Raw genomic sequence first — 16,627 nt, forward strand, 5'->3', positions numbered from 1 at the left:
AACATTTATAATCATTTCCTTGCATGTCTCAGTTCCCTCTCTTGCTCCACCATTCTCCCCTGGCAAAACCCAATACCCACTTCAATTAAACTATCCCCGCCTCTGCTCTTGCACCCTCACAGCTACATATGATAGAGGAAAATCATGCTGAGTGGTTTCACTTTAACGTCATGACTACTAAACTCAAGAGGCTGCCTAAAAATAGATGCTGCCTAAAAATTATACTGTGTTTTCCTCATTCATTCACCCACTCATTTTTCTAGATCAAAGGTAGGCAAACATTTTCTTTAAAGGGCCAAATAGTAAATATTTTCAGCTGGTCTCTGTCACAACTATGCAACTTGGCCATTGTGTCCTGAAAGCAGCCACCCACCTTATATAGAGTCGGAATGGCACACTCTCTCCTCTCTAAAACACTTTCTTTTCCTGTCTTCCAGGACTCCACACTTTTCTGGATTTCTTTCGCCCTCTTTCACTGTTCCTTCTCAGTCGTATGGACTGGTTGCTCCTCAGTTCTCCAACCTTTAAATATTCGAGTACCCCCGGGGCTCAATTCTGTGATCCTTTCTCTTTTCTAAATACCTTCAATCCTTGGGTGATATCTCCTCCCACAGCATTAAGTATTAGCCATATATTGATGACTTCAGAATTATCACATCCAGTCCAGATAATTACGTACTCAGTACCTTCACTTCAATATCTAATAGGCTTCTCCAATTTGAAAGAGAGCTCCTCGTCTTCCCCAGTCCTCCTCCTCCTGCAATCTTTCCAGTTCCAATAAATGGAAGCTCCCTCCTCCTTATTGCTCAAACCAAAAACTTTGGAACCATTCTCCATATCTCTTCACATCCCACATTGAACCTCAGCAAGTTCTGCCTTCAGATAGATTCAGAATTTGATCACATCTTACCTCTTCCACCTCTAACATTCTGCTATTATCTCTTTCCTGGATTAAAGCAGTCGTCTCTTAACCAGTCTTGTTTCTGCCTTGCCATTCTTCAGTCTACTCTCAACATAGTACCCGTAGCTGTAGCAAACCTTTTACTACAAAGAGGAATCATGTCACTCTTATCCTAAAAACTCTTCATAGCCAAGTCCTTACAGTAAGCCAAAAGAACCAAGACCCGGTATTGTATTGTATTGTATTGTATTGTATTTATTTATTATATTATATTATATTATATTATATTATATTATATTATATTATATTATATTATATTAATTATATTACCAGGTCTTATATAAGACCCGGTCTTATGTTAAAATAAGACTGGGTCTTATATTAATTTTTGCTCCAAAAGACGGATTAGAACTGATGGTCCGGCTCGGTCTTCTTTTCGGGGAAATACGGTAGTTCCGTCTGCTTGGAGTGGCCTTCCTCCAGATTTCCCTTTCATGGGCTCTGCTCCCTAACCCCTCAGGTCTTTGCTAAACTATCAGTTAGGCCTTCCCTCACCACGTGTAAAAAATGGCATCCCTCACCCATGCCATCTCCACATTTCCTATCCTTCCTTATTTTTCATTATTGCATTTATGATTCTCTGTTATATCATAGCATACACTTTACTTTGATTTTTGCCTGTGTTCATAATGGCAGGGATTCTTTTCTATTTTGTTAAGTTATGCATTCTCAGTGCCTAAGACAGTTCCTGGAACATAGAAGGCACTCAATAGCATTCAATACAGATCTGTGGAATAGATGCATGTTTATAGATATTTGAGGAAGACATTTTCTTTTTTCTACTTTAGTCTTTGTTAAATTCATGTAAGTGATAATGTTAATGGATATCAAGAAGAAAAGGAAATATTCTACTTACCCAAGAATCAGGCTCCGTATATGAGTGTGCTTGCTCATATGCAGAATTTGTACTTGTAACCATGGTCAGTACAGTCTTCATTTGCTACTTAATATGATACTGTGTCATTTCTCTTTATTTTCATAATTATTGCTTCTAATCTTTGTAATAATATTCCTCATAGCCAATATTTCATATAGACTCTTGGTATATGCAATTTTTTTCTTCTTTTTGAATATTTATCTGACTTATAAAATGAAAATGAATCTGACATATATTCTAACTTATAAAAGTCGAATAACATCTATTAAACTGCAGCCTGTACCAATAATGTGGCATTAACTGTGTTCAGTCTAAAAAGTCAGCCTGGCTGACTTGGTGGGTTGGGGTTTTTAGTGCTCCTATCAATTTAGAAAAGTTCAAACCCATGGAATCAGTGGAAACTTCAAGAGTAATGGGAACTACCACTGTATTTGTTTTTAATAATGATGTAAAAATTACCCTAGATTCATTACACACTTGACTAAAGAGTTAGGTGATCAGGTGGAAACTCCTTTGAGGAATCCAAGGTCCCCATGGGAACCTTAAGCTCAGTATTTCCAAGGTTGCGTCAAACCTGGGCCGATTTAGCTTCACAGTAACATCTATCAGGTTCCCTTAGTTTAAGGCACTGGAAGGCGCTCATGGCATCTCTCTTAGGCCAAGTGCATGCCCAGTCCCGTTGCCTACTCCAGCCACACCTCTTCTGCTGTCCTCCTTGCACTTGAACTGAAGCCTCCTTAGGTTTAAACGATAATGAGCTTACTGCAGTTTCCCAACCATACCAAGTATACTTGCATGCTTTTACATACATTCAGTCCCCTACCTTCTTTTCTCATTTGCTAGGAAAATTCTTGTTTCTCCTTCAAGTCTCAGCTCAAGCCTTTTCTTGGGAGTGCTTTCTCTTACCATGCAGGGTTCATTATATCACAAACTACTGCTGTGTCCTGTCCATAAGTCATATGTACGTCTTCCACCTGTACTAAAATTTAAGTTGCAAGAATATTAACTCACCTTGATCCTCAGTGGCTGGGGTCTGTTATTCTGTCCTGAAAATGTAACGCCTTTTATAAACATTGTGCGTGTTTAAGGAATACATGAAAAGCAGTGTGTATTGATAGACTTCACACTAATTCTTCAGTGTTCTTTTTTTCCCCCCAAATGTTCCTTGTTAATTTTAAGTCCTTCCAATGAGTCTTTTCTGCCTTCCCCTTTCTTCAGCTCCTGTCCCATTTGCTTTTACTTGGTTCAATAAATCACTGCTCAAATATGATTGACATTTTAATCACCTAATCTGCATGGAATATGTTCTCTCTCCCAGGAATGCAAACCATCTACTTTTCATTTAAATGAGCCTTGAGATTTAGTTCCGAGAAGTCTTTCCACATCAACCAGGTGCAGTTTTGTTGTCTTTCCTTCATACACCTTGTCTGTACACGTAGTTTCCATGACTCAGTCTCATTCTCTATCACATCACATATCTCTTCCTCATTGCTTGCTCAGAGGTGTACAGTCACGAAATTAGAGTTGAAAGAGACCTTAGAAGATCATTAGTTTTGCTTCCCACTCAGTGTAGGAATCGACTCTACAGTTTGCCCAGTTGCAATGACAGTGTCAGTTATTTGAACCACCTCCCCGTCCCCCGGCCAACAGCTGAATCCTTCATGGTACGGTCCATTCCACTCTTGCCAGACAGTTCTAGTCCTTCAGTAATTTCTCTTCTTTGTGTTAAATCTGCCTCTCTAGTCCATTCGTGGGTCCTAGTTTTTCCCTTGAGAGATTCATTTCCATAAGCCTGACTATAGATATTTGAGTACACCTGACTAGCCCTTGATGGTGCAGTAAGCTAGCAATATTGGGGGAAAGTCAGATTTCCTTAACTCATAAAGTATTAGAAAGTAATTTTTAAAAGGCTTAAAAACTTCTGTGTAAGACATGAAGTCATAAAACAACTTGGAAAAAATTTAGATGCATTTTTTCTTTTAAAACCTCAGGGTATGGAAAGATTTTCTAAGCTTTACCTTTAAGGGAGAAACTATAAAGGAAAAGATTGATAGGTTGGACTCTGTGAAAACTGAAACGATCAATGACAAATCAGGAAAAGATATTTGCAATACACATGACATGCATAGAGTTATAGCCAACAGCTCTTTTTAGAGAAACAAAAAAGGACTACCCTAATAGGCAAGTGGGGGAAAAACATAAGCTGATGATTTATGAAAATATGTTATCTAATTTTCAGGCCAGTAACCTGAAACAAAATATTCAAAATACCAGAAGTCAAATTAACTTGTCAGTTTTTGCCTATCAAATTAACACTTAAAATTTGTTAATACCCTGTATTAATGACTATATAATGAAATGGACACTTTATTTTTATATACTAATTTTGGAAATGTGAGCAGGTACAGCCTTTTTGAGGTGCAGTTGGGCAATACATTTATACCTTTGACCAGTAATTGCCTTCTATGAATTTCATGAAGAAATTATCAGATGTACAAAATAACTGATGCTTATACATGTGTTTCCCTTTGGGTCCCCCAGGAAGCAGATGCTGAAGAGCTAGGAATGTCAGAGATTAGGAGTGGAGGGGGAGGGGAGGTGATGCCTGTGGAGGAAGCAGGACTGGAGAATAAAAGCCTTTAGGCCCTGCTGCGGCTGTTAGCAGGTGTGAAAGGGAAGAGGTTAGGAAGCAGAGCAGGCAGAGCCTCAGCGGCCTTGGCAACCTCGCAACTGTCTGGACCAACCCAACGGAGAACTTGGACTGACTGGGATTTGCCTGCTTAGGGCAGAAGGGGCTGGGCCCTGACAGCTCACTGTGCTCGTCCTTGGCGAGGGGTGGCCTGGAAAGTGAGTGTGGGTCGGGTCCGTAGGCAGCTCCTGAAGGCTCTGCTGCTGAAGGCTGTTGGCTGACTGCGTTCTTTGTCGCCCAAGGACAAGTTCTTGCTCCAACGGAGATCTGAGTGGAGCCCGTCTTTGGCTACCACAAGAGAGACGTTTATTGCAATGTCATTAAAATGACAATTAGAAATGGTATTTTTTCCTATAATAAACATGAAATACTCCTTTTCTAATTAAGGGGGGGAAGTAATTTCAAAAGAAGATTACATTTGTATTTTAAGCAGCCATGTAATATTGTAAGCTTTAGTTAAGCTTAAAACCCCTAACTTTTTTACGAGCTACTATCAAGAATTTCCCCATTTTGACGATGTTTTGAGGCTGAATATTAGACTTTTTTTTTCTAACTCTAACCCGAATCCTAATTTGAATCCTATGAATATTAGAGTTTGTTGTTATCATTTAGCTTTTGTATTTTTTGGAGATGATGGTAAAGTTGAGATAAAAATGGATACATTGATGGGACTTGGACTACCCTTAACTGCCCTAGACAGACTGTCCTGGGGAGACCAGGCTGGGCACGTTCACAGGAGACCGGTGCGGCTTTGCCCTCTGTCGTCCCCAGTCCCATTGATTTTAATTGAATTCTTTTTTCCCTGCTTGGAAGCATTCACTTCTGGAGTCATCCTCTGCATAATTTGAATAATGTAATATTACTATTTATTTCTAGGAAAATTTTAGATCAGCACTATTAACTATTTTAAAGTTTCCTTAACGTGAAGATTTAATTAAGTGATTTTAAAGAATGAGTCTGTGGAATCTTTTAAAGTATTGTTTTAAGACAAAGAACCATACTCTCTCAAAATCCATTCAATAGGCCCAGATAATTATTTTGACTACTGTCTTCATATATTCTCTCTTTTGCTCTCTCTCCTAAATGTGTCCAAGAAACACCAGGGAAGACTTTGAAAACTTTGATTTTATTTCTTGGGTTAGATGTCTGAAGATAGAAATTGTGGGAAAATGAAGTTGAAATGAAGCTATTTTAAAGTCAAGTCAGAATTCTGTTCTGCCAAGTCTCATTGTTACCTAGAGAGAAGCTAGAAGGCAGTTTCCAAGGAATGTTTCCAAGTAGTTAAGGAAAGTCGTTATCTGGGGTCCTGGTGTGAAAGAATCACCAAATGTTTTCCCATAACTGGCTGATAGGAAAAAGGTCATGTCTCCCAAGGGCCCCCAGGACAAAGTCTATGCCACCTCAGTTGTGTTGCCCATATTCCCCAAACTGAAATTTTGAAGAAGGTGGAGAACCTGATCTTCCTCCAGCTACCCCAGAATGTTCTGGCACTTTTTCTATGATTCATTATATACTGCAATTTCTTTAAAAAAAGAAAAAAATATGTGTTAGACTTTGCCAGGAATTAAAGGAACTGTATAAGTTTTTTCTTCTAGGTAATAGGTGTATAGATTTCAATATATGTATGTTTCTGTATTATGATGTATATATGTATTTAAAATAAAAAATACAGAAAAAGCAAACCGACTGTGTAGTCAAGTGTAGTTTATGGTTTTGTTAGTGTTCCTTGTGCCTTGGAATGAGATTATGATTGCCTGTTACGAGTTTGCGTTTCTCTGATGTAAGTTCTTAAGATCAAGGACCATGTCTTACCCCTGAGACCTCAGAACCCAGCGTCGTGATTTGCACCATAGTAAGTATGTGATTTGCACATAGTCAGTGATAGAGTAGACTGGAATTCCACTTCCAGATTTTTTTAATTTAGGCTTTACCACCAGAGGGATTGGGTTAACTTTGTCCCCTTATTATTTTACCTTTAATATTGTGTTGTTAATAACTAAAAAACTGTTTCATTCTAAATCTTGTTTTGGAAATTTAGTCTAAAGTAGTACCAGTGGAAAATATTTAAAACAACTATTTATAATACTTTCATGTGACTCATTCATACTTCCTGATCAAAACATTTATCCACAGAGATTTTAAGAAGGCTTTTTGGCCGGTGTTCAGAAACAAAGGAAATGAATAAACAAAAGCAGATACTTTATGTGAACTTACATAAATGACAGAAATGTAACCTAGTTTTTATTAGTCAAAGTTTAGCGATAAATGAGTACAAAACCTGTCTTATTTTTTTCTAAGCAAATTTTACTTATCAACCAAACTGCTTACTGAGCAGCATTTCACACACATCTAGTCATATGATATCCATTATACTCGTATTAAAAACTGAAAACTACTCTTATTGTAATTTTTTAAATTAAAATTTAATTTTTACTAGAGTTCTATAGTTGATAAGTGGAAATAATATGGCCTTCAGTTAATTAGCTGTGTGGCACCTCCCTTTCGACACTGATGTGAACAAGTAGCGTGTTCCATTAGAAGTGACACAAGCCGGTTGTTCCACTCGTACTGTTTCTCCAATGCAAGGCTCTGAATAGGGGTCCTCAGCAGTGCTTCCCGTGGCACTTCTTTACCTTTACCAACGAGTCAGGCTCTGTAGATGGACACTTCAGACTTCCCCAGTCAGCTGCTCTTCTACACTGGCCCGTAGCTGTTTCTCAACCTCATTCATAACTGTAGCAGGAGACCAATGAACCCTTTTTCCTTACCAAACTCATAACCACTATTTAGTTTCTCCAGATACGAAATTCTGACTCCCTTCTGAAGACACTCAGGGTTGTTTTATATCTTAAATGCCACCTCATCAGACGCTATACCACTTTTCTTTTTTAAATAAATATATTGGGTTTTAAATAAATCTATTGGGTTAGTAAAATTACATAGGTTTTGAGTGTACAATTCTGTACTATGTCATCTATTCTCACATTGTGTGCTCACCACCCAGAGTCAGTTCTCCTTCCATCACCATATATTGGGCCCCTGAAATAAATCAGACAAAAAAAGTTGAGAAGCATATGACTTCAGTCATATGTGGGATATAAAACTGAAAGCAACAAAGGAACAAGACAAATAAAGAAACAAAAACTCCTAGACATAGACAATAGTTTAGTGGTTACCAGAGGGTAAGAGGAGGAGGGGACTCAGTAAGAGTGTCATTGTCTCAGTTCAGTGTCATTGTCTTCTTGGAAAACTGCTCTGGCCTTTAATGAGCTCCCCTTTCTCCAAATCTCTGTAACCACCTCTGCTCTTTCCTTGTCACTCACTTTTCTGTCCTGGTGTAATGGAGGGACGTGATCTGCTACTATGTACCGCATAGACTGGGGGAAAGCAGGTTTATTAGAATGGCAGGGGGCTGGCTGGAGGGAGTAAGGTGACATATATGTACAGTTAAAAATTAAAAACAAAACCGTAGGCCAATTCTGATGTGTTTTGTATCATTATGTATTTCTTACTTTTTAAATTGTGAGAACACAGCCAGTACAATTACTTTTATATAAGAGCATCTTCCAACTGACCAGTCATTTCATGTTGCAACACTGTGTTCAGTTAGCAACTCAGGATTTGGAAACACTGTATATGTAGCGGTGACTTAACAAGGGTGGCTTCAAAAGCTTAGATTACCCAGAATGTGCCAGAGGAAGATCGCTGTTAACATTCTGTAAAATCCAGTCATGAAGTATACCTGTGTGTCTCTGTGGGATTGCATGCATGATCCCAGTGGGGGCAGGAGAGCGGTTTGATGTGCCAGAAAGCCCACTCCCCTGCTGCAGTGGTGAGGTTCTGCCTTGCATCCTACCTATGGGCAGAGCTGTTCACTGCAGCATAGTTCATTGTAATTAAAGACCAGGGGACTGCTTAAGTAAAGATAGAACATCCACATATGCTGTAGTATACAGAACAGAATGCTGTCCTATAGAAAGAATGAGGTAGATCTGGGTACCAGTGATGGATTAAGTGAAAAATACACAATACAGAGCAATAGGCTGCTACCATTTATTAATGTGTCAACAGGAGACCTGCATATTCACATATGCTTAAATACGTGCATGGTCTATCTCTGGAAGGGCGCAGAAGAGTCTGGTGACCTCGGGAGAACTGAGGAACTAGGGAATCAAGGGTAGGAAGGGTACTTACTGTGTACTGTATGCTCACTGGCACTGTTTGCATTTGTTTCTTACTCCATCCATATAGATATTACTTTGTAAAAAGGCACACATTTCCTCCATATCTTGTGCTGCACTCAAAAGTAGGATTGCAGTGCCTTTTGAGGCAGCATTGCTTTGAAATTCCCATAACTTCTCTTAAACCTCTCTTCCCCGTTCCTTACTGTTGCAAACACAGTGAATGTGTATTTGGTTTACAAGTTGGGAGGAACACCAGCTTTGCAGTCAAATCAGTGCTGCATCTACAACTTACTGACTGGTATGATTTGGGGTAAGTTATTTAAACTTTCAGAATCCCAGTGTTCTCATGCAGGCTGTGGGAATGTAGAGCTCAGATCTGCTGTAAGGATTAAATAAGAAAATGTACTTCAATGAGCTGGCATGGTAACGGGCATGTAATAGGAGTATTATAAATGATAATTATTTCTACTGTAATTGGATAACTAAGGGACTTGTTCAAATGTTAAAATCCCTGCTTTGCCATCTATACTGAAACTGGAGCGTTAACATTTCTCTCCCCTGGCATGCTACATGGGGTATACCTAATTTTGAGTGCCTTCTTGGCTCGTAGAGTATCTTTTTCAAGTGAAATAGCTTATTTTCCCTTTTTTAATCTTCTAAAGCCTTTCCCATAAAAGTAATGTTTTTTTTTTTTTTTTTATTTGTCTTCCTGGATGCAAATGGGAGTTTACTGTTTGTCTTTTTTAATTAAAGTTTATTGGGGTGACAATTGTTAGTAAAGTTACATAGGTTTCAGGTGTACAATTCTGTAATACATCGTCTATATATCACATTGTGTGTTCAACACCCACAGTCAGCTCTCTTTCCATCACCATATACTGGATCCCCTTTAAACTGGCTTGTGTGTGTGTGTGTGTGTGTGTGTGTGTGTGTGTGTGTACATTAATGTATATTATATGTTGAATATCATACATTATTTACTTATGCAGGTACCTACCCAGCATAACCACCATTTTAAACATGAGTCAGTCGTGTAGATTGCAAGTCAAAACTTGGTAATAATGACAATATTAGAATTCCTTTTAATGTAAATATATTATTCAGATATAGGTTTTTTTTGAGTAATATCTGTATTTTCTTTTAATTTTTTTCAGCTCTTTCAGCTTCACATGGCAACAAAAACTTACAAGTCCTCCCAAGTATCTGATGATGAACAGAGAGTGAGTATATCTTTTAAATATTGTAAAGTTTAAATAGGAAAATGTATAATATTGATCCATATTGTACTCCAGATGTCTCTGTGATTTCAAGATAACTAATCAGAGACCTGACAGACTTTTGTTTATACTTACTTTGAAAGTGAATTATTTTTGTGTTCATTCAAGTTCAAAATCAATGAGGGATTCAGTAATTGGTGAATGTCCACAGTGTGTCTATCCAGCTTGACATTAAGCAAAATAAAACTCCAACTGAATACGAGCGCTGCTTTTGCTGAGCATACTTGCAGAACTTGGTGAAAGTAAAGAACTTCTTTAGTGACAGTGTAGGAAGTCCCTGTGTGGCCCTGTCAGATGCCTTCCTGAGCTCCAGATCAGACCTTAATGTTTCCGGGGTCCTTCCAAATGTGCCTGTGTAGGAGGGCACATTTCATATTGAAATTTATATTTAAAAAGAGGGAGTAAGTTTAACTTGGTGAAAGAGAGAAGTTGTCGAATTTTTAAAAAAAGAAAATTGCAAATATAAGCATGGGTGTAATTCAATAATGTTAAATCATTTCCTTTAGTTCTGTGCTCCAGTACATCTGCTCTTTTTCCCTCTTTCTCCACACATGCTAAGGTCCCTATGGTTTTGAAAATCATAATTTGACCACCAAACTGCCACCCTTTTTATTTTTTTCTCTCATTGGTATTATGATAATAGTATATTTCATTTTTATCACCTCACAGACTTTTTGAGTGTCTCTTCCTTCTAAAATTGCTTTGCTGAAATTACTGTCACAGTCACTAGTAATTTTTTAGTGACTAATCCATTGAGTGATCGTTGCTTACTCATTCACTCTGGCCCTGTTCTTCATTAAATTATGGTGACCAATTCCATATTTTTAACAAGCTTCTTTTGTTTCCATGACATTAAAATTATATAGCTCTAATGCCAGAGGGATTCCATAGGCCATTTAATTCAACTTTCATCTGATAAACTCATCACATAAAAATTAATCTTGAATATTTTCATGACATAGTGTGTCTTCACTCTCTCTTTTAATCATAAAGATAACATGCTTACATGACTAAAAAGGATTTAAAGGGCACAAAAGAAAATATAGTGTACTGGTTTTCTGTTGCTCCATAACAAATTACTATGAATTTAGCTGCTTAAGACAACACCTGTTTGTTAGCTCACGGTTCTGTAGGCCAGAAGGCAGGCCCAGGTGGCTTCTCTGCCTGGGGTCTCACTCAGGATGTTGGCTGGTGGGTTCTCATCTGGAGACTCCCCTACCAAAGTCTTTCAGGTTGTTGGCAGATTTCAGTTCCTTGTTAGCTGGTTGCTGTCAGCTCCTAGAGATCATTAGGTCCTTGCCATGTGGCTCCCTCTTATCGGTACAGCAAGAGATGACTCAAATCCTCTTCATGCTTCAAATCCCTTTCACCTGGAAGTTCTTAGTCATTCCTAAGGGCTCAGCTAATTAGGTCAGGCCCACCACGGGTAACCTTCCTTTCTAAGGTGAACTGATTTGGTTAACCTCCCTTTCTAAGGTTAACCTTAATTACATCAGCAAAAATCTTTTCATAGCAGCACCTTGAGTAGTGTTTGTTTGAATAATCAGAAAGTGTGAGTATACCTGGGGCCATACATTTTGGGGTCTATCTTAGAATTCTTCCCACCACGTATCGTCTTTTTCACCTCCACCTCCAAGATCACTTCCTAGTGGTAACCACTTGGTCTGTCACTGCCCTTTGAGACATTTTAATCCATATTCATATATATATATGAGAATATATGAAAAAAATGTACCTTTTTTTTTAACTCCAATCACAGTAAATAAATTACTATTTAGATACTAAGCTTTGAGATTTATCCATGTTGTGGCTTGTATCAGTAGTTTGATATTCCATTGTATTGGATATACTATAATTTGTTTATCCATTCACCAGTTGTTGGACATTGTTTTTGATGTTTCCAGTTTTTGACTGTTTAGAGTAAAGCTCCTTTGAACATTCCCGCATAAGTCTTTGTGTAGATGTATGTTTTTATTTATTTTGGGTACCTACAAGTGGATTTTTTGGTTGTATAGTAATGTGTACTTAACTTTATAGAAGCTACCCACCTGTTTTCCACAATAGCTGCACCATTTTGCATTCGCACCAGCAAATTTATCAGACTTCCAGTTGTTCGTCATCGTTTGGGTTAATAGAGTATTGTTATGATTGCATTCTATTTCCACTGTTGGCTTATTAACTATACCGCTGTTGTTTTTTTTAAATAGTAATTGATGTAGGCTTTAACTTATACATACTACCTTCGAACAATATAGCACTTCACGTGTCATACAGAAACCTTACAGCAGTATGTCTCCATTTCCCCTCCTTTCCTTTGTGCTGTCATTATGATATATTCCACTTCTCTATGTATTATAAATCCTGTAATACATTGTTGTTGTTGTTGCTTTAAACATCCAATTATATTTTCAAGAAATTAAGACAAGCAAAAAGTTCTCTTATATTTACCCATATTTTTACCTTTCCAGCAATCTTAATTCCGTTTTGTAGGTCTAGGTTTCTATCTATTCTCATTTTCTGTTCTCTTGAAGAACTTTTTACATCTCTTTTACTGTAGGTCTGCTTGCAATGAATTTTCTCAGATTTTGTTTGTCTGAAGATGTCTTCATTTTCCCTTGAATTGTAAAGGATACTTTCATTGGATATAGAATTCTTGGTTGTCATTTTTTTCTTTTGGCATTTTATTGATGCTTTTCTGTTGTCTTCTGGTTTGCGTTGTTTCTTATGAGAAACTTGTGGTCATTTTGTTTTACTTGTGTGTAATATGTCTGCCATACCTGTGTTTGTCAAGTTTTCCTTTATCCTTGTTTTTAAACAGTTTGCTCTGACTTGCCTGGTTTTGGGTTCCTTTGGATTTTTCCTGTTTGCAGTTTGTTGAAATTTTTGGATCTCTGAGTTCATGTTTAGAAAATTGGAAAATTTTGAGTCAATCTTACTTAGATATTTCCTTTCTCCTTCCCCCTGTCTGCCCTCTTTTTTCCATCTGATATTCCAATTATAGGTAGGTTAGACCATTGATATTGTTCCATAGTTTTTTGAGGCTCTGTTATAATTTTATCTTTTCTAGTGAAAATTTTAGCTTGGATAAATAAAGATATTTCAGCTTAGGTAATAACAACAAACAAATCTTCATTCCATTTTATTTACCTTCTGTTAATACTATTCAATAACATTTTATTTCAGATGTTGCATTTTGCCATTCTAGGAATTCCATTTGTTTCCTTTTGTTGTTGAGATTTTTCATATTTCATAATTCCCTGTCATGTCACCTGTTATATCCATCTCTTTTTCCTGTAGAAAGAGTATATTTTTCTTCTTTAGCATGTTTATCATTGTTATTTTAAAGCTCTAATCAGCTAATTTAACATTTGGTTCATTTGTGGATCTCTTTCTGTTGACTTTTTTTCCTCAACTATGAATCAAATTTTTCTGCTTCTGCCTATGTAGTAATTTTTGATATTGTGGATGATACATTGTGAAGGTGCTGGATTCTATTTTCTTCTTCTGAAGAATGTTGACTTTTGTTCTAGCAGGCAGTTAAATTACTGGTTGGTCACATTGAGCATGTTGAGCCTTTGTTATAGGCTTTGTTAGGGCAGGTGTACTTCAGTTGTGCCTTCTGCACTAGGGAACATTTCTGATTCATGGGATGTGATTCTTACTCCTAACATGTGGCCCATATAGGTTTTCAGTGGAAAGCCTTAAATGTTTACCAAACCCCTTTAACTTACAGACTTAAAATTCAGGCTCCTAAGGATGACTCTCTTGAAAGCTCTACATAACTTCCTCTAATTCCCATTTCCCCATGTTAGGTTCTTTGTATTTCTTCTATACATCTGCAGTTCAGCAGTCAGTGAAAGATTTGAGGGGAGTGCATTTGCAGATTTTGGAGTCCCTCCTTCTGGAATTTTCTCCTTCAATTTTCAGCTGATCTCCCTGCCTTTATCTCCAACTGACTTCTCAACCCAGTAAAGCTGCCACTTCCATATTGTCCTCTACCTTCTTGTGCAGCAGTCAGTGACTGGGGAGCACCCTCAGGGGAAAGCTGGAAAGATGCATCTCACCTTATATGGTTTCCTTCTCAAGAGTCTCCCCTCCAGTGTCTGTCTGCGTTTGATTGCACTCCAGTGACTTGAAAGAATTGATTACAATTATTAGCAGGAGGATAGTGTGACATAGGCTATTCTGCCTTTACTGGGAGCTGGAATTGTATCTATAATTTTGTCTTGTACTTTTTATCACTAAACATTTTACTGAAAATGTTAAAATGTTATTAAAATTATATCATACGCATCTTTAATGACTTTAAATATTCTGTTTTGTGAATGAATATGCCATAGTTTACTTGGGTATTTTCTTATTTTGGAAATGAAATATTTTAATGTTATAAATAGTGCTGGACTCTCATCGTATGAAGAGAAGAAGATATACGTGTTTTGAGGGTCTGGGCACAGATTTCTCACAAGTTTACTTAATCACTTGTGTCTTGGAGAGGTATAACGATCATCAAATCTTTAGTTTCTTTGATAAATTGTATTTATTCTTTCAAATTTGCTTATCTCCTATCTTAGTAAAAGTTTTGTTTTTATTGTTGCTGTTCTTTTGTTTTTCTTCAGCAAAAAAAAGAAAAAATTCGTTCTTTATGTATGTCTGGCCATGTTGGTTTTGAGAGTTTGCCTGATCAACTGGTCAATAGATCCATTCAGCAAGGCTTCTGTTTTAATATTCTCTGTGTTGGTAAGTGCCAAACTCTTCCTCTAAATTGTTCCTTCGTGTTCCTTGTGCGTACTTCATTCTTGTAAGCTGTGTGGTATACCTGTTATCAATTTGCGATCATGATCACAGATATTTTTCAGTTATTTAAATTCTATCAGTTTTGTGTTTTTGATTTTTTTTAAGCTGTACTGTTTTAAACTTTTTGTTTGTTCTTTAAACATTTCAGTGCTTTCTTCAGAGTTCTGAGTAACCTAGCATACATACTCATTTTTATGCTCTGCTAATGACTCAGTGGACCACCCATAGCATGTATTTCTTTCATGGACACCTCAGCCTTTGAAATAATTGGGATCCTTGAAACCATCTAAGAGTTCACAGTGCTGTTTTTTTACATCCATTCTGTGTACCTGTAAAGATGTACCTTTGTTTCTTTCAGGGGAGACTGGAATTGGAAAATCAACGCTGATTGATACATTGTTTAATACTAATTTTGAAGACCATGAATCCTCACATTTTTACCCGCATGTTAGACTTAAAGCTCAGACATATGAACTCCAAGAAAGTAATGTTCGATTGAAATTGACCATTGTGAATACAGTGGGATTTGGTGACCAAATAAACAAAGACAAGAGGTACATGTTTTCTTCTAGTAGTAAAACAAGTTTTTCTTATTTCAAGATATTTGTCTTCTTGCCCCATTACCTGTGATTTGATTTTCTACAATGGAAATCCATACCTTTCCTCCCAGACTTAATTTTTTAAATAATTAAGCAATGTTTTGTTCTCATTAACAAATTGACATTTTTATATCTAGTTGTCTAATTTGTTTAGAATAATTTGAATCACATTCTTAAAAGGTGTATTTCAGCAAAAATCGTTTTAATTATTTCCTGATGTGCCAATTCAGTGTATATTAAGTGATGTGTACTAATTTTCAGGCAGGACTTCTCTCATTGAGGCAGGAAAAAAAAAAGACATACACAATGATAAATATGTAATGGCCAAATCCATGGTGCATAAACTTTTTTGTGAAATTCTAAGCAAATTAGCCAGATACATTATTAAGCATTACAGAAAAGGTTTGAGAATTAAATTTCTACTTTATATTATGTCATTATTTCTCCTATGGTATTATAAAGATTGAGTAATACTCAAACTATGAAAGGAGGAAATAGATTAGAGTAAAGCAATTAATTTTTGTTCTTTTTTGAAATGTATATATTTTCATTATTAGAGGTAATTTCCACTTTTATGAAGTTGGCTTTAGAGGGAAAATATTTTGCATAAGTAATGCTCTTTGTGTGACTTGTGTTAGCCTGTTTTCTGTACATTTGTGTGTTCCACTTTAAATTTCAAGACATGTATGGGCTTTTTGGAAGGAAATTAGTGGTGGAGGCAAAGATCTGTGACATGTTGGTTTAAATCTTACTAATTTTTTAATTATTTTCTACACAGATATCTTATATGGCTTTACTTAAATTCATCTTTAGGTAGTTGGCATTTTTGATGCTCTCATACATGGTATATTTTTAAAATATTTCATTTTCTATTTGGTGTATAGCAATGTAATTGATTTTGTATATAGCAACATCTGTAAATTCTCTAGTTCTAACAATTTCTTTCAAATATTGTTTAGATTTTCTATGTACGTAATAGTATAATCTACAAATAATGAGATTTATATTTCTAGTTCTTTTGTTTTTCTTTTTAAATAAGTTTTATTGATGTATAATTTACATAGAAAAAATAAAATGCACTGTTTTTTTAATGTACAATTTAATTAATTTGTACATTAAATATATACAGGTTTGTAACCACCCCTGTGGCTATAACATAGGAAATGTCCACAGTCTTGGGTACTTTCCTCACATGAAGATCAGTGCTTCGCCAAAGCCACCAGGGGACCCCTCTCCAGATCTCTAG

The 16,627-nt window shown here is 36.6% G+C and overlaps 1 protein-coding gene across 2 annotated transcripts in view; it reads left to right on the forward strand.

The window, feature by feature from the left end:
• The window catches only part of SEPTIN10 (septin 10), a 58,674-nt gene that overhangs the window by 13,497 nt on the left and 28,550 nt on the right, over positions 1–16,627 (forward strand). For both annotated transcript variants that reach the window (XM_074332310.1, XM_019757044.2), the window contains exons 2-4: positions 9,866–9,931; positions 14,605–14,725; positions 15,141–15,336. In XM_074332310.1, coding sequence (XP_074188411.1) covers positions 9,881–9,931; positions 14,605–14,725; positions 15,141–15,336 — 368 coding nt within the window. In that variant the 5' untranslated portion in view covers positions 9,866–9,880. The remainder of the gene's footprint in view (positions 1–9,865; positions 9,932–14,604; positions 14,726–15,140; positions 15,337–16,627) is intronic.

This window comes from Rhinolophus sinicus, linkage group LG05 (assembly GCF_036562045.2).
Source record: "Rhinolophus sinicus isolate RSC01 linkage group LG05, ASM3656204v1, whole genome shotgun sequence".
Taxonomy (NCBI): Eukaryota; Metazoa; Chordata; class Mammalia; order Chiroptera; family Rhinolophidae; genus Rhinolophus; species Rhinolophus sinicus.